This window comes from Alligator mississippiensis, chromosome 10, assembly GCF_030867095.1.
Source record: "Alligator mississippiensis isolate rAllMis1 chromosome 10, rAllMis1, whole genome shotgun sequence".
Classification (NCBI taxonomy): Eukaryota; Metazoa; Chordata; order Crocodylia; family Alligatoridae; genus Alligator; species Alligator mississippiensis.
Window position 1 is genome coordinate 54,077,682 of NC_081833.1, and position 18,364 is coordinate 54,096,045.

Sequence of the window (18,364 nt, forward strand, 5' to 3'; positions counted from 1 at the left end):
GAGTATTGAGGCAATAATTTACCAGGAAAGACTATTTGCATGACTGACCCTACATGTTGTATTCAGATGGCCAATAAGAGTACCAGTGCAACAGCTTAATACACAGGTGGTATTCACATTGTCTGACTCTTGTGTCTTTTACCTATTGGTCATAGAGAACATAGGTCAGGATCCCTTAGCTGGCTCCTGACAAGGAAGTCATCCCTTCACTGCCACATTATTGCAGAAGAATGCTAAAGAAACTGTCTTCTTACCTTTCTTGTGTGTGGGCTCTAAAGGAGGTGTGGGAAACTTCAGCATCAAACCCCAGCTGGTTGGTCCGGCCTGACACTGGACTACCGAAGAGGAAGTGCATTGACACAGTTGGGTTAATTTGCCTTTTGGGCAATACCAGTTACGCGTGGCCAGTGAATAACCCCACAGATCTTGCATCAAGCAGTGGGAAGGAGGCTGGGGCGAGGTGTCTCGGCTGGCCCGGGGGGAGGAATGTTGGGGCCAGAAGGTTCCCGGCGGGTTGGGGTGACAGTTGGCCCGGGCAGTTGGAGAGCGAGAGGTCTGTGTGGCGGCGGTGACTGAGCCTGGAGAAATAGCGAGTAAGAAGAGGAATGCAAGGGGAGGGGGATAGCGAGAACAGGATGAAGTAGCAACGTAAGGAAAATGACAGAGAGAGACCATAAAGAAGAGGTTCAAAAGAGACAAACGCTAGTGCCTTGTGTGACACCTAGCAGGGATTTCCATCCTGGACCTCTTTTTCTGAGCACTCACAGCTCATGCTGACTTCAGCTTAGGGTGCTCAGCCCTTTTGAAGCCTTTTACAGATAAATGAAACAAGGGTCCCACAGGTAACTGAACAGCTATAATGGCCATGTGTCGCAAAGGTTGCCAGGTAGCTAGCAAGGTGGTGTTAGGAACTGGTAAAAAGGGAGAAATGCTAATACCTTTTGTTGCAGCTTTTACTTGAGACTGGTCCCATTTAACTACTTGTTTGCAATTTTTTTTTTTTGATAGGTATCATTGCTAGTTTTGATGTGGCCTGAGAGCCAGAAGAAACCTTCCAGCACCAACGTACAGTTACAAAGCAATAAATAAACTCTGGTCCAGCCAGTGAGCAGTTTAAATCCAAGGCGAGGAGGTGTTCGTGGTCAGGTACTGATAATCTTGACAGCGGGTTCACAAAGACGGCTCTGCTTTGACCCCCAGAAGCAGGTTTCTCACCAAGAATGTTGTGCAAAAGTGGGAGGAGTAAAGCAGAGTTACCCACGTTCTTTCCATACTTTCCACGTCCCATTTCTTTTACATCAGGGGTCTCCTAGCCCACAGGCCAGATCTGGCCCCAGGTGCTGGGTCATCCAGCCTGCAAGGCTCTCCATAAGTGTGCAGAAAGCCCTATGGGCAGTGGCTCTGCATGTTAACTCAGGTGTGCAGGACCTGATCCGGGCATGAGGGGCTAGGCAGAAGCAATGTTGGACCCTGGAGTCCAATCCTGCCATGTGGGGATGGGCAAAGACAGCGTGCACCCCAGTCTCAGTGCATGGGGTCAGGTGGAGGCAACGTGGGGCTCTGATCCTGGCACATGGGGCCTGGTGGGGGCAGTGTAGAGACCTGGGGCCTGATCCAGGTGCATGGGGGCGGTGCAGGGCCCGATGCCAGTACATGGTGTCTGATATGGCCTGTGGCTTGGCCCCATGACTTTCTTCTGGCCCATGGGGCCAAATCATTAAGCACTGCTGCTTTATAATAGTTCTGAGGCTGCATCTCAACTAGTCGATAGACATGGGCGACTGGTGCCTCCTGATACTGGGGGGCACCACCAACTGATTGCTGAGGGGGCTGGGCGGGTACTCCTAGGAGCAATCACCGCCGCTGGCGGAAGTGCCGGCGGGAAAACCAGAAGTGCAGCAGCAAACCTAGCAGTGCCACTGGCGCTTCTCTTGACGCCCCCAGAATCTCAGGGAGGTCACTGGCTGTTGCCCCCCACTCACCACCCAGGAAGGGCCAATCTCAGGGTGGGGGCATGTGCCCTCCATGCCCCTCCTACATGTTGGATACTAGCTCTGTATCTGCCTGCTCTTATATGAAATACCTCCTTTGATACAACATGGTATAGCACAGGAGTCAGCAACGTTTTTGAGCAGAGTGCCAAAACCCCACCACAACCTCAGCTTGTAAGATGTTGGCATGCCAGGGGTGGACAGTGGGAGAGCAACAAGGGGCCTGATCCCTGTTGTGGCAGTGCAGCCCCAGCCCCTTCCTTGCTGTTCGCCCTGAAGTGTGTGCGCCAAGCAAAATGCCTTTGTGTGCCACGCTCTGGTACCTGTGCTGGGGGCTGCCTACCTCTGGTGAAGAATTTGATTGTTTGAAGTTGTATTTTACTGTAGAATCAAATTCAGTGTGTTGTATTTTAGTGTAGAATCAAATGCAGTCTTCTCCAAAGCTTTGTCTGTAGTATAGATGTTTAACTGGCAATCTCCCATTCTACAAGTAGTCCAGGGACATTTTCTTCTGAGGTGAAGAGCTCTGACAGACTTTCAAGCAACATCAGTCTGCTGCTGAACACCTGCAACTCCCTAGTTGTCCACAGTCCTTGCAGATATTTAGTGTCTGCTCAGCACTTCTCAGGATTTTGCCTTTCATATTTATCTTTATAAAACCTCATTCAATTTATTTTCTACCCACTTATGTAATTTTTCTAGCTCAAATTATAGCTTCTGTCCATCCTCCATTGTGTTTGGGTCTCTTCCTCACTTTGTGTCACCTACAATTTAATTTGTGTACTATCCATTCTCTCCTCTAGGCTGTTAACAATTTGATAAAATAGCAATAGTCCTAGCTTTATCTCTTGAACCACTCAGCTTGACAATGTTTCCCTATCTGCATATCACACATCAGTTTGATGGTTCCCTATGTGATATATGGCCATTAATAACCACTTGGCTTCTATTTATTGAGCCAACCATATAACTCCTATCTATCCTATTAAATATTTCCAAGAGAAACACCCCTCAAAAACAGATTGAGATGTAAGCAGTAATCAAGCTAGCTTTACCACTGAGTTAACCAATGATCATGTTTATATTTGCCAGTGTTCTTTGCTATTATTGCCTTTGTAAAAGCCAGTTGGCAAGATATGTGTTATATATGCATGGAGCTTTTTATCTACTGATTTTTGGTTATGTTACAAACCAGATGGAGACATTAGCCAAAACTGTCATTTCAAAATTCCTTGTAAAAAACATATTTTTTATGCTGCCAAATATTGCAAGCATTGTTTCTTCTACACTGATTTGAAGCCATTGAATAACTATAACTGTGCATTCCCTGTGGATATCTTAGGAAATAATATTCTAGAACCAATTTCTTCCTTTAATATGGTTTTCTAAATTCAGGTCAGGTATCCACTGACCTCCCTGTCTGAAATCTTTGTTGCAGAAACACTTGGCATGCATAAGTGGTAACCAAATTGCAGTTTTATTCATGTGCTTTAAAGAAGTCAGTATAAGGTAAAGGAAACTTTATTACATAAAACTGATTGTACCAGTTGTGTGCATGATGTTCCAGGTTATTAAGTGTAATCATTAGGGCATCTGTTCGAGCATTAACTTACTGTACATACACAAAAAGGCAACCACAGAGCCACTTATTTTTGTTTGTAGCATCTTTATTAAAACAACTTGGCAGGTACACACTATCCTTTAGTATCTCTTGAAAAAAGATTCTTATTGCTGTTTAGAAAAAAAATGCAGGAGTATTATTTAACTGCTATGAATAAGTATAACAATGAACAAAAAGGCTACAATCAGAAAAGAGAAAGTTTACAGTATATAATGAAATGTTGCAGTTTACATGTAACTGACCCATTCCTGTGAATTCTCAGATTAGAAATATTCTGTTAGATTGATTCATTGATTTGACACACAGGATGGAGCCAGAGCACGTTTCCCCAAAAAGAGCATTGAGTAAAGGGAATTGAATTATACTAGCTTCTCCTCTGATAACATCCAGTGCTGCAAATTATTTCAACAATATTGTATATATACATAATGTAATAGCCCATTCCAGGACTCATTGTTCAGGAAGAAAAATAGAAAATAGCATTTGCAAGCAGTACTGAATTGGACTATATATTAACAATAACAAAAGCTAATTTAACTTACAGAGGGTCCATCTATACACGAGCTTTACTGTGACGCTGACTAATTAGCTTCACAGTAAAGCATCACCACCTACACATGTGCCAGTATTAGGGTGCAGTAAATTGATTAACTCAGTGGTAGCGTAGTACTGTCCAGGACAAGTACTATCCTACGGTGGAGTAGTTACATATGCCAAAACACACATGTAGTTGGTGACCAGGGCTGGATGGTTCACAAGGGTGCTACAGTGCAGGGGCTGCCTGCTGGATAGCCCCACACTGTAGCACCCTCATGCCCCAGCCAGCCCCTCCACAGCATGTTGAGCCAGGACAGAGCTGCCCCAGGCTGGCAGGCTGAACCCCCAGACCCTCTGCCAGCAGGGGCTGCTCCACCACAGCTCAATGTGCTGCAGTCCCAGGCGCACGTGTAAATGCTGAGCTCAGGAGCAATAAACTCTGGCATGAACTGTGCTGGAGTTTATTGTTATGTGCTAATTGCACATGTAGATGCACCCTGTATGTTTCACCTTAAATCTTGAAAATTTAGCTCATTTCCTTCTGCTGTTCCCAGCAACAGTTTATTCCTGGCCCCAAAGCCATCAGGGATTTAGGATTGCTTATTTGTATGCCAGTTACAAACATAAGGCCAAACTCTTATCAAATAGTTTTTGATTTAGTGTAAACCCATTCATTTACTAGGGTTGCCCTAGTGCAACTCTATTAATTAAATACAAACTACAGTAAATTGCTATGTCACATCTTCTAGGATAGTTTGTGTTTGGGGTGTTATATGTAATTAAAGAAGATCTACAACAAATCCTCAACATTTTGTATGTAATACAATATACCATATCATATACCAGGGTCTCTCGACCAGTGGGAATTGGAAGTGCCTCAGTGGGACAACTGGTTTCACTTTTGCACGCTTTGACTGGCTGCTGCCCCCCCCTCACTCTTCAACTGGCCTCTGGGAGACACCCTCCCCCCCCCCCCCCACACACACACCCGTTGACTGGTGGGACCAGGATTTTTTGACCTTATGTAGATGGGATATAAAGTGCAAAAGGTTGAGAACCGCTGTCAAATATACACACACAGCCATGCACCTATATACATTTCAGGAAAGCTTGCAGTCCAACCAATGGAAGCAATGGCAGAAGCAGCCAAAGCATGCACTTCTGCTCTGTTCTTTGACAGGAAAGGCTAGAATGGAGCGCACATGGCCACATTGGACTCAATATACCCTTGGGCCCAGAGCTGTGCAGGGGAGATCTCCCACAGGCACTCTGAGGCAGGAACACCCAGGGAGTACCCCTTTCCTCTCAACTCATTAAGCCTGGAGAAAAATGCAAAAAGGAACTAGGCAGGGCTCCTACAAAAGCAGCCAAAGGAAAAAACTTTAGTTATGCAGAGAATTTCTATAGCTTTGATGGGAGTTCCTCTGCCCTGTGCTGGTTGGTTATCCCAAACTTCCTCCTCAGCCTTGTCTACCCTTTTCCCTTGTCTTTTCTCTATCTCTACTTTCCTATCCTTTTCTCTCTTTTCCATCTAAGTAATCTCTCTCAACTAATTGTAACCCTCAGAAATCATAGAAATAACAAAGTCTGCTACCATCACATTGTTCATTCACTTGTATATTACACCTCTTCCCCACCTTGTATCTGTCTGACTTGTTTAAAATCTCTTTGGGGTGGGAACCATCTACTAATCTGTGCTTGGACAGTTTCATAGTTTCATAGTAGCTAGGGTCAAGAGGGACCTGAACAGATCATCTAGCCTGACCCCCTGCCACAGGCAGGAATGAATGCTGGGTTCACAAGACCCCAGACAGGTGATCGTCCAACCTCCTCTTGAATATGCCCAAGGTAGGGACAAGGAACACTTCCCTGGGAAGTTGGTTCCAGATTTTGGCCACCCTAACTGTAAAATATTGCCTTCTGATCTCCAACCTAAACCTATTCTCCATCAGCTTATGACCATTGTTCCTCATCACCCCAGGTGGTGCTGGGGAGAAAAGAGCTCTGCCTATTTGCTGTTGATCCCCCTTGATGAGCTTGTAGGCAGCCACCAGCTCCCCCCTCAACCTCCTCTTGCTGAGGCTGAACAGGTTCAGGTCCTTCAGTCTCTCCTCGTAGGGCCTGTCCTGCTGCCCTCTCACCAAGCAGGTGGCCCTCCTCTGAACCCTCTCCAGGCTGGCCACATCCCTTTTGAAGTGCGGTGCCCAGTACTGGACGCAGTACTCCAACTGCGGCCTGACCAAAGTCGCATAGAGGGGGAGTATCACCTCTCTGGACTGGCTTGAGATGCACCTTTGGATGCATGACAAGGTATGGCTGGTCTTGCTGGCTGCAGTCTGGCATTGGCAGCTCATGTTCATCTTGGAGTCAATAATGACTCCGAGATCCCTTTCCGCCTCTGTGCTTTCAAGAAGGGAACTCCCCAGCCTGTATGAATGCTGTGGATTCCTTCTCCCAAGGTGCAGCACCCTGCATTTGTCTATGGTGAACCCCATCCTATTCTCATCTGCCCACGTTTGTAGTCTGTCTAAAGACAGTACCTTTCCTGGTTGCCTTAGGCACTAACATAAAATACATGATAATTAATAAGAAACTCAAAGCAAAAGCTAGAACCCTGTCTTTTCATTAGGAGAAGAGAGAGCTGCAGGTAACTTAAGAAATTCATGGGACATCAACACGAAAACCTTACAAACTGGATAAGATCTTCCAGTAAGGAAAGAGGAGACTCTTTTTGCTAGCTCTAACATAAAACAAATAACATTTCCCCTTCCTCAATCTTCTAATTGTGGGGTACATATTCACCAGATGCATGTTTGTACTTTGTGAAGATGCAACAAATATTTACTCATATCTGTATATCTGCATACACACATACAAACAATTTTTGTAGGGCTCATACACTAACTTCCTGTATTTATAACTAATGAAGGTTAAACTTTCATTATTCAGAAAGCTCCATTTCCCCCACTATTATTCCAGTATTTATTTCAAATAGATTTGAGGAGAGAAAGAATGTTTTCTACTCCTAACTCTGCTTCAAAAGTACTGATTTTTCCTAACTTAATGCAAAGATGAAATGATAAAATTAACATTCAAGACAGCTCCGTTACATCAGCAAAAACTCATTTTTCTATCAGACAAGAATGTCCAACACCATGTGGAGCATATATCAGTTACATTATACCATGATCAGTATTCCTAAACTAGTCCTATAGTTTACAATATAACTCTTCTTCAGAAGTAAATCAAATAACAACCTTTTAGCAGAACTGCCACATATATTAATTCTTTATAGCTACCTGAAACAAAAGAAAAAACAGTGAAAGAAAAGGCATGGCTATGGTTTAGGCTAACAGAAATTAACTGACATAGGAGATGAACTGCAAAGAGCAACATTTTTAAAATTACAGTGAACTGTGGCAATTTGACTTCTATACAGCTTCAATTTATGGTTAAATCAATTAAGTATTTTAAAAAAGAATAATTCTACCAAGTAGATGATTATTATTAACTGCCACAATTGCTAGTAAGTTTAATTAAAAAAAGAAAAGACAAATAATAGAACCTATTTTACCTACAATCTCTCTGAGAATTTATGGGAACAAAAATGCAGCAAGAATTCTTTAATGAACAGTGATATAGATGGAAATCAATCTTCTCCATTGTAGCCTAAAAATCTGCTTTTTTAAGCATTTTGGAGAATGTAGAAAAAAAGTATTTAAAAAAATTTCAGTCCTGCTTCACCAGAAAAGAGCTCATTTTTCTCTGCTGTGTATTCAGTGCTCAGCATGTTATGTCAAGCACTTTGTTTAAATTTGCCTACTGGGTCTAATGTGCCTTATGAAAAATATATAAAGGGCTGTTGGGTTTCAATGGTACTTCACGGCTTTAAAATGAGGAACACAGGTAGAGTTTACAATAGAGAACCTGCCCACTGTGGCCAGAGTAACTGTGCCTAAACATTTCTGGATGAAAATATTTCAAGGCTCCCCTGGCCATTGCATGATGGCCATAGAGACTGTGCAAATAAATGAAATGGCAGATACAGTGGACCGAGCACAAAGCAAAGAAATAAGGATGGAAATGAATAGCATGCCTGTTTCCACATTCCTATTATTTTCATAGTCTAGAAAGGCATAATGTCAGTTTTCCATGAATTAAAACGAAATCCAGTTTTAAGTCAATGGAGTTACACTGGTGCAAAACAGTACAAGGAAAATTAGAATGAGGTTCCCGGTAGAATCAATCTACATTCCTGTGGTATTTACATAACATGTTAAACTAAATCTATGAGCCAAATATTGCACTCTGGGGGATAGAAGGGAGCCTATATGAAAGACTTGGAGACCTTATGAAGGACCATGTGAAGGGAGCTCTAGGCCCTTCTCCTCAGCAGCAGTTCTTCCATATTATGAGGTTGAGGATCTGACAGGTATGGCGGAGAGAGGACTTTGATGGCTGGAAGAACTAGAATTTGGGACAGGACTACCATCCTCTGTGTTCTTCACTGGAGGCATCTACACATGACATTAATGCACAGCAATAAACTCTGGAGCTTAGTGCCCCGGAGTTTATTGCTCCTGGGAAGCTCCCAGATGCACCATTTACATGTAAGCCCAGACTGTAGCACACTGAGCTGGGTTGGAGCAGTCCCAGGCTCGCAAGGGACTGGGGGAATGGCAGGGTGTCAGCTTGTTAGCCACAGAGCTCAATGTGCTGCAGAGGGGCTGGCTGGGGCACAAAGGTGATTCAATGCAGGGCTAACCTGCAGGCAGCCCCTGCACTGAAACACCCTCATGCCCCAGCCAGCCAGGTCATCCTCTACATGTGGATCGCTGCACATGAAAAAACTTTACTGCAGGGTAGTACTTGTATATACAAGCACTACCTTGCTGCAGAGTTTATTACTTTCCTGTGCCCTAATAGGGGTGCACGTGTAGATTTTGAGACATTTACTGCAGAGCTAATTAGTCAGCTCCACAGTGAACATCTCATGTAGATGCTCCCACTGTGAATTAGAGTTCAACTCTGCTTGAAATAGCTTCTCAACTCTATGTCCCCACCTGCAAAACTAATTCCTCATGATGGTGTTACAGGTTACCTTTAAATCATTTGAAAGGCACTTCAAATGGGAGTGTCCATGCATCAAAGGGTGTTAAACTGTGTTATGGACCCTCTAAGCATTTTAAAGTTAGAGGGCACTTGAGGCAAGGGTTATCTTTGAGCTATTCTACCTAGCTCAAGCTAGAAAATTGTTAGTCTGCTCCACAGAGATAAAGTGAGGAATTTGCAGCTATCCAACCCTTTTACCCCTGCCAAACTTTCCACCCTTCCAAGCTGTATTGATCAGGGGACGGTATTGGTCCCAAAAAACAACACCCCCACCCACTACCAGTGGGTATGACCTCAGTCCACATGGCACCACACTGCTGGCTCCTAGGACCCCAGGAGACCAATTCAGGCTCCTGCACTGGATGCCAAGCTTATGACCCTCCCCTCAGAGGGCTAAGCCTTTGCCTCACATCTAGAGAGCCAAGAGAATTTGGGACTGGAGGGGCTTTCCTTCCCCAGCCTCCGTGCTCCTGTGGGATGGGGGCAAAGGGCTGCCTGGCACTGAGTGTGGCAAGAGCATGGAGCCTGTGAAGGCATGCTTCCCCAGCACAGGTGACTGATGCCTCCTGAGTCTGTGGGGGCACAATTTGTGGGCGGGCCCAGGGACGGGCCAAAAGCCCCATTACAAAACACTTCTCAGAGGTGAGCCTATGAACTTCACTTCATCAACCTCCTGGTTACAAAAAATCATGGACTAAACATAGGCATTGGATTTATGACACATTATAACCTGCCTGACATCTGACTCCCCAGGTACCTCTCCACTATTTAACTGCTACATTCATCCCCCTTCTCTCCCCCACCCAGCCTGTTTCTCACCCACTGACTCTTCAGTTTACGTCTTCACTGACTGCCTATCTTGTATGCAGCCCAGCTTCTTTACTATTCATTCCACCCAGGAAGAGCACACACCAAGTGCAGAGACTTCTTCAGCCTGAAGAAGGGTTTTTAAACCCAGAAGTTTGCTAAAAATTTTTTTCCCAACTATTAAGTTGGTCGAATAAAAAATATCAGATTCACCCAAAGAACCCTGTCTGCCCATATCCACTCCTATACTTCTGTGCTGGGACTTAGTGCCCCTCCCCCCGCCCCCCAACTGCCGGCCCACATGGCAAAAAAACTGCCCCGTTCTGAGCAGTGCTGAGTCGGGGCCAATCTCAGGGAGAGGCATGTGCCCCCCTGTGCCCCCCCTACCAGTTGCCTGTGGTCCCCAGGGTTCATGCTGTTGCTGCAGTTAGTTCCTGGCAGCTCTGTGCTGCAAGTAGAGCCACAAAGTGGCAAGAGCATGGAGTGCAGGGAGGCATGCTTCCCCAGGCTCCACGCTCTCACTATGCTTAACCCCCAGGCCTGTGCTCCTAGAGAAGGGGTAGAGTCCTGGCTCCTGGCCATGTCCCTGCTTGCCAGGCCTTGTAGTGGCAAGTCACAGGTGTGCAGGTCAAAGATGGCGTTAAGCCTTAACTACTCTGAAATGGTTCTAATTTTAACACTGCCTATCGTTCCATAGATTTAGGATTATTTAAAGGTAAATTGTAACAGCACTCACAGACCAAATAAGAATATGCGGACATGGTGGAAAAGTCACCTGCAGCATGATACTTTTGTTACTCCACAACAGATCCTAAAGTGGAAAGTGAGGCCAGGGTAAAGGAACTGTAGTCAGGACTACATTACAAGAACGCTTCTTCAAGTTGGTAAGCAGTCGCAGATACAACCAAACATCTTGAAGGATATTCTAACTCAGGGGTGGCCAACCTGCAGCACACGTGCCACAACTGGCATGGACAGCCTCTGCGTGGCACATGAGAGATTGGGGAGGGGGGAGGGGGCAGAAAGCAGAGCAGCAGATCAGGCAGGAGAATGGCAGTGGAGTGGTAATCATAGAGGACATGGGATTTAATTTGTGGCATGCCTGCCAAAAGGTTGGCTCTTACTGTTCTAACGTATTCCAGAGACTGAATTTGGCATGCAGTTCTGGGATTGAGGAAGCATAAAGATGCCAATTTTGATCAAATCCTCTTAGGTCCTGTGCTATGTTCAGCTTATCCAAACCAAAGAATCTATCCATAACATTTTAACATAGTCTCTCAGACGTATCTAATTGGACATATATAAATGTTCTGATTTGAATAGGAAAACCACAGAATTAATGTAAAATCTGCTGCTGAATCATAAGTAGAACAGTTATAAGTGGTACAAAATTAAAGGAAAAGGAGAGGTATCAAGCAGATCCTGCTAGTGTCAATACTGGATCTATGGTTTGGTTTTTTTTAATAATCTAGGAGAAATATATTATACAGTGATTAAATATACAGATGACCTGTAGGATGGTCTGGGAACATACCGTCTTATACAAAGAATTTACAGAATGATAAAGAGAGCCTAGAGAACTGCACAGAAATCACTAGGATTGAGCTACCTTAAAAAGAGATGAGTGTGAATGGAATAGCAGTTATGAAATGAGGAAATCAGAAATACAAAGTGTAGACTCTTGATTGAACTACTTTGATATAGAGAAGGATGTAGGCACAAAAATCCAACATGAATTTAGAGATGTTACCAAAAAAAAAAGAAAAGAAATTAAATTAAATTCAAGGGAGAGAGCAAGATGCTGTATATATGCATATCTTTACATAACCTTAATATAGTCTGACTCAGACTGATTAGTTTCAAGACTTTACTAGAAAAAGACAGAGACCATGAAAAAAGACTGGCAAAAAGATAAAATATTAGAGGATAAAACAAATGGGGAAAGGTTAAGTTCTACATCCTGGAGTCCTAATAAAAAATACTACCACTTACATCAGTGCATTTTTACCTACATCTGCATATCAGAATTAAGCCCTATCTTATCTTAGTATAGCAATTCACAGAAAAACAATAGATATGGGAAATAAGACAATCCTAAATGCAATTTAGTGGTAATAAAAGATAAATTGAATGATTTTAAGTAGGTAATTACAGAAGAAGAGGGTATAACAGCTTACAAAAACATTTTAAAGATATATTTAATATTTGCACTATAAAACCAATGTTACTGGTGCAACAACATTAGACATGTTGACTCAGATTTGATTAAACACTTAAGCCAATACAGTTTTACGTGTGGGTTGCTAATGTTAAACCCCCTATTCATAAGTAGGCAGCAGAAATAAATGAACTGATTTTGAGACTTGCTGAGCTGTAGGCATTCATTGTATTATGGTTCAACATAGCAGGCAAAACACAGTTTCTCTAAACATCACAAAGCAAAAGGGGAACTCAGTCTTATGAATGCGTTTATGTAGTAGCGTATCGAGGGGGGGGGGGGCAGACTGCCTTTGTGGGAGGATGCAAAAGCAGCCATTACTGCAGCAGCAGCTGATGGTGCCACTGCAATCAGCACAGCAGGAGCTGGCGCTGCCCTGTGTACGGACCTGCCTGGCTATGCATCTGCTTGTATGTTTTTATAGTTCTGGTAACTGAGCAACCATAGTAATGGGGATGGCATGAAACAAGTGACTATGAAGATCTTTTCCATTCTAATTTTGAATTACCAGATTTTTGTCATGGTTTGCAAATGGTTATGTGGTTTGTTACATGTTAAAGTTTAATTAAAATTGCAATTAAAGCTAACATGATTTTTTTTTCTCTTTTACTACAAAGTGACAGGAAACAAGTGACAGGAAACCTTGTATCTCTGGATCTGTAAAATGCTAACTTCAGCACCTTATCTGCTACCCAGTCTAAACATACAAGATAATGAAAGGACCTTTCATGAAAAATATGAACTTAGTTTAAAAACAATGATTCCTGTGCGCATTGGAGCAAAGCAAGTTGCGTTTGTTTGTACTTTAAAAAATAGAAATAAAATCTGCAGGATAGTTGAAATTGCATTAACTATGCTGTTATGAAATGCCAGCTGTCTTGCTTGCTTTATTTTGTTTGTTAACTGGGTCACTACATTGTCAAGACAATTTTAGGCATAATCTGAGTTGAGCTAATCTGACAGAATATGACATTTCAGCATTGTTGAAAGGTAGCATGAGTGTCTACCCTGATGCTCTGTGCATGCCCTGTAGCATTATATGAGAAGGATACTGGTTAAATGCAGCAAATGCCAGTTGATTTCAAATAGTGAAGCTGTTGAGAAGCTGAGCACACAGCATGCTCTGGAAGCTAGAGACTGAATTCTCACCCTCACAGTGTGACCTTACCTTATCATTAATTAATAAGTAGTGTATTCATGCTGTCTATCACTCTGTTAATGGATGCATAATGGTTTCTGCCTCTAAGTGCAAAAAGGTCTTTATATGGCTCAGAAAACATAATTTTCTACAGTTAACATTTGTAAGGTCAGTGAGATAACTGGAAAATGGACTTGTAGAATACTGTAGTAATATCTTTATTTTTACACCTAGATCTGCCATTAATCCAGTAGATAATGCAGGGCTGTTCTCATTTGCTACATTTTCTTGGCTTTCATCTTTAATGATCAAAGGATACAGGAATAATATAAATGTGGACACCTTACCTCCATTATCATATCATGATAGTTCAGATCCAAATGCAAAAAGGTAGCATTTCAGTTTCAGTAAAATTATTTATGTAAGATTTCTGTTTATGTGGCCATCCTCACTGAAAACCTTGATTCTGAGCTATTCTGAGGGTACCTGATATAATATATAATGGAAGAACTTAGCTGGAAAATGTCTTGCATGGTTTCTACTGTTTCACATAGTACAGGATCTGTAAGAAAGACAAATTTAAAAGAAAAGATGTAGGATGAGTTAAGGACAGAAGAAAAAAAATTGCCAGCCATATCATAAAATACACAAAAGGAAAAGAAAATGGAAGAGTAAAAAAGAAAATAAAACACTTTCTCAAAGTTTTGTTTCATTCTTCCTAATCACATATAAGATGCTGGGGATCCCTGCAACAATAAAACATTGGAGACAAAATCAATTACAGTTCCAAAATTGAGCCTTAGGGTAAAGTTACACTTTAGATTTAGACCATACTGAGGGCATTTAAAATGTGAACATCCACACATTAAAGCTTGCTAACTTGTGCTAAGTGCCATCTGAGCATCTTAAAGTTATGCCACTTCAGGAGAGGCTTAACTCTATACTGTGCTACCTACCTTATATTAGGATAATTTCTGTCTGCTCCATAGAGATAAAAGGAGTAATCTGCAGTCCTCAAGCATCTCAGGATGCACTACTCCCAGCCCCTTCCCCCCCCCCCCCCCTTCAACCCAGAGCAGGGATATTGCCCAGATTACCTGTTTCCTAGCCATGTCCCTGCTCACCAGGCCTCTAGTGGCAAGTCAGAACTGAGCAGGCAAGAAACAGTGACTTAACACGTGACTGTTCACAGCCTGCTCTAACTTTAATATCACTTAACACTCCACAGATTTAGTGTGGTCTAAGCGTAACGTGTAATTTCATCCTTACAGGTTGCACACAGAGCTACTAACCATTTTTGCCTTTATCCTACACATTTATGCAGGTGTATTTATGATTTTAAATACATGGCTAGGTGTGTTGCTGGATCAGGAACAGAATGCACAACATCTTGTAGGATCAAGCCAAAATGCACTGCATAATTCTTTGAAAGGACTGGTAAATTTGGCACATTAATGGATTAGAAATAGCATATTAAAGTTCTTATGTAATATTAATTTCATGGTAGTATTAATTAGTTTGGCCCCAGTTACAATCACAAACCAATCAATTACTTCCCAAAATTCTCATATCTTCCTAAGTTAATTCCATTGTGGTTTATGTATATTTTGCTAACAGTTCATGCAAACTTTAGATCAATGTTTCAATGTGCTGATTTTCCTAGAACAGTTATTTTGAATAATGAATTCCCTTCATGAATTGTAGGTCTAAAAATATTCTGTATGCAGTACTTTTTAGACTTCTATTATGGTATTGAACAACAAGGCGAGGAACTGAATCTTAATTCTATTTAAAGTGCAAGTTTCCTATACATGTTTCTGATAAATTGCTGTGACTGGAAGAAATACTATGTTGTTTTATTTAACCCTTTGTTTTTATAGATTTCGATGCCTTTGGGAAGCAGAGCTTGCAAGAGTTGGGCCTGAGAAGGCTTCTTTGGACAGAGTAGTTCTAAAATTTCAGAAAACACGACTTCTAGTAGATGCAATAGTAAATTTTATTTGTATTGTTTTCGCTTCTTTAGGACCAGTGAGTACTATTCTTACTACTGCAAAAACCCTAAAATACATATTTTTAAATATTGTAATATTGTCTGTTACATATTTAAAATGTATTATTATTTCTTGTTATTACTAGCATATTCTTTACATATTCTGCTTTGATAGAGGTTATTTAAATAGCCTATAACAATGATTCTCAATCTGGGTGCTGTAAGACCCTTTCAAGGGTGCCTCTAGTTACTACATAACATTACCGCTGCTAGGTATGCAAATACCTACATGATTCACAAAATTAAACCATCTATTTCAAATAGGACGCATCCTTACAAGCGTGCATCACTGCAAACTTGTCTGCGGTGACACAAACTGCACATACTACATATGCATGTGTTTGCCATGGTGCTAATTGGCAGCATGCTCGGTGGGGTTGACATTGGGAGATCCTAGTATGAAAAAAAACTGTGCCAGAAAAAAGCAGGACAGTGCATGTGGCTGCAGCGTGTACCGCTTGAAACCAGAACCTGGCCAGTCAGAGCCCCATGCTCTGGCTGCCGACCAGGCTCCATACAACCAGATCGCCAACGTTGTAGCCCCAAGAGGCCGCTAAAGCTCTAGGTAAGGCTGTTGGGGCCAGCCCTGGTACTGGCCCCAGCCTCCCCTACTCTACCTGAGGCATCTGCTTTGCATCAAAATGCACATGTGGGGCACAAATATGTGTTGCTGCTAGTTGTCCCTGGGGAAATGACCATTCCTGCTCATGGGGTCGTGCCCATAGTGTCCAAAACATTCTGATCTGTTGTGGTCTTCCTGAATTTTTTGCAACAAATATTTTTTCTATTATTTTTCCTTTGTCAAAGAAAAGTGACAGCTAAGAGCTGGCATTATCTGAGGGGTGCCTTAAGTCTAATGACCAAAATAACACTAGCCTAGAAATTAATATTAAGCTAAAGCATATAATTTGTCTTATGTTCCTGATAACTTTTTTGTGTACAGTAACATATTGAGTTCTACTATGGTAAAGGTTTAATTGTGCTTAGTTAAACAATAATGTGACATATTACATAGAAGAAAACTAAACAAATAAAATTGGTACAATAGTTGGGTAAATGTTGCCAAAGTTTTCCAAGAATATCTGTTCACCTTTGTTTTGTTTTTATTTTCTACACATGTTCTGGCAAAGGCACTAATATGAATGTTAGAGGAACAAATAATTATAATTGTGTATTGCAGGAGTTAGGAGGCAGCGTTTTTGTGTTTTTAGAATCTGAACAAGTAACTTGATTTAATACTAAAAAAGGAAAAATCCTTTCTCTCTTCAGAGCTTTGTGTTACCCACCCACCCATCCTGTCACCTTCCTTTTGGATGTGCAGAGACTAGAATACTAATGCAGAGACACCTTCTAGTCAGATTCCATGAAGACAGACATACATGAGTTGTGCTTTCCATGGAAGTTGGAGGAGAGCATTCAGACCTTGTCTTCACAAACTGTATTAGCTTAACTAAAATAATTTTTAGTTAAACTGGTACAGATGCTTATTTGTACACACCTAAATTAGTTTGCAACTGGTTTATAATGATTTAGCTTTCTGTAACTAAGGGCAGAAGGCAGTTGCATTATATCTAGTTCCAAGACACTCTTTTTTGCAGTGTGGGATAGACAAGAGGATCTGTGGTTGCAACAGATTCTTTTGCGCTGTCTCTCCATCTCACTCTTCTGCTCCTATTTCCTACTTATAGCTGGCACAAGAAGTGGTCACAGAGCTGCGTGCTAAACCAGGAGTATGTAACCCTTGCACAACCCCTAGAACTCTGCCCCTACTTTGCATATGACCAGTTCCACTGTCAAGAAAGCATCCAGGGCAGGATTTGCTCCACTGCTAGAATAATCATAGTATGCTCCTACTAACCATCTCTTGTGAACTGAATGTGGGAAATTGAGACCATTTTTTGTTACTCAGTCACTGATGGAATTTTAAAGTATGAACAGGCCTCAAAGGCCATTCTCTCTATTCATTGCCTGTAATACGAGGAGGCCAAAGACAGTTCAGGACAAAATGAGCTTAAATCTTTAACCTTTACATTTTTTATAAAGCCGTGTCTTTCTTTGATGTATGGAGAGTGTTAGTAATACCTGATGATATGGAAGGTATGAGTCAAACCTGATGTTTTATTACAGTTTTTTAAAGAGGTTTCCTGGGGACATGGGATATCAGCTTCAGCTCCCAACAGTCCAGCTACCTGTTTAAGCAAAAGGACACTTCATAGTCTATAGGTGATGGATCAATGGAAATCTAAAGTATTTTATTGTTAAACAGTGAATTCTTCACAGAGATCCTAATAGTAACATCCCCTTGTTCTGAATGCATCTTCTCCCTATCACTGTATCATCTGTTTCAGGAAAACCTGAGACTGGCACTTGGGGTGCACACTTAATACCCCTCTAAGGCATGTGTGGGGCCTAATTGCTAGGTCTGGTGTGGGAGAAAAGGGAATGGATGGAGGGACTTGTTTCTCTGCAGTAGTTCAGGGATCAGCAGGGAGAAAATATAGATGTGGCCTTAGGCACTGAAGTCTTAAAGATTTTATTCATGAAACAGGTACAACTTTGTAATCCATTTCTTCCTCACTGCTACAGCTGGTATTCAGCTTTTACCCTGAAGCAAGAGACTTTCTAATTATTATGTACTGTTTGTACTATGGTAGTGCCTGTGTTTTCCTCCCATGTCATGTAACTGTAGATATTCTCATTATCCAGATAAATGTCTGAACCTTTTTCAATCCCAATAAATTCCTAGTTGCCCTGGTATCTGTGGCAGTCAATTCCAGTGGTTAATGCAGTTTTGCATAAATAAATGTTTCATTTTATCAGCTTTAAATTCGTTGCCCTTACAGGGATCATATGCTGGGAAGTGGGCTGAGATGTGGTTTTGAAGCCCCTT

At 42.0% G+C, this 18,364-nt stretch overlaps 1 protein-coding gene across 1 annotated transcript in view; it reads left to right on the top strand.

Moving 5' to 3' along the window:
* The first annotated feature begins 525 nt into the window (after window positions 1–525).
* The window catches only part of LOC102563172 (ATP-binding cassette sub-family C member 12), a 91,995-nt gene continuing 74,156 nt past the window's right edge, over window positions 526–18,364 (top strand). Inside the window, exons 1-5 of the mRNA XM_059713920.1 lie at window positions 526–593; window positions 1,009–1,146; window positions 12,904–13,069; window positions 13,659–13,814; window positions 15,305–15,452. Coding sequence (XP_059569903.1) covers window positions 12,951–13,069; window positions 13,659–13,814; window positions 15,305–15,452 — 423 coding nt within the window. The 5' untranslated portion in view covers window positions 526–593; window positions 1,009–1,146; window positions 12,904–12,950. The remainder of the gene's footprint in view (window positions 594–1,008; window positions 1,147–12,903; window positions 13,070–13,658; window positions 13,815–15,304; window positions 15,453–18,364) is intronic.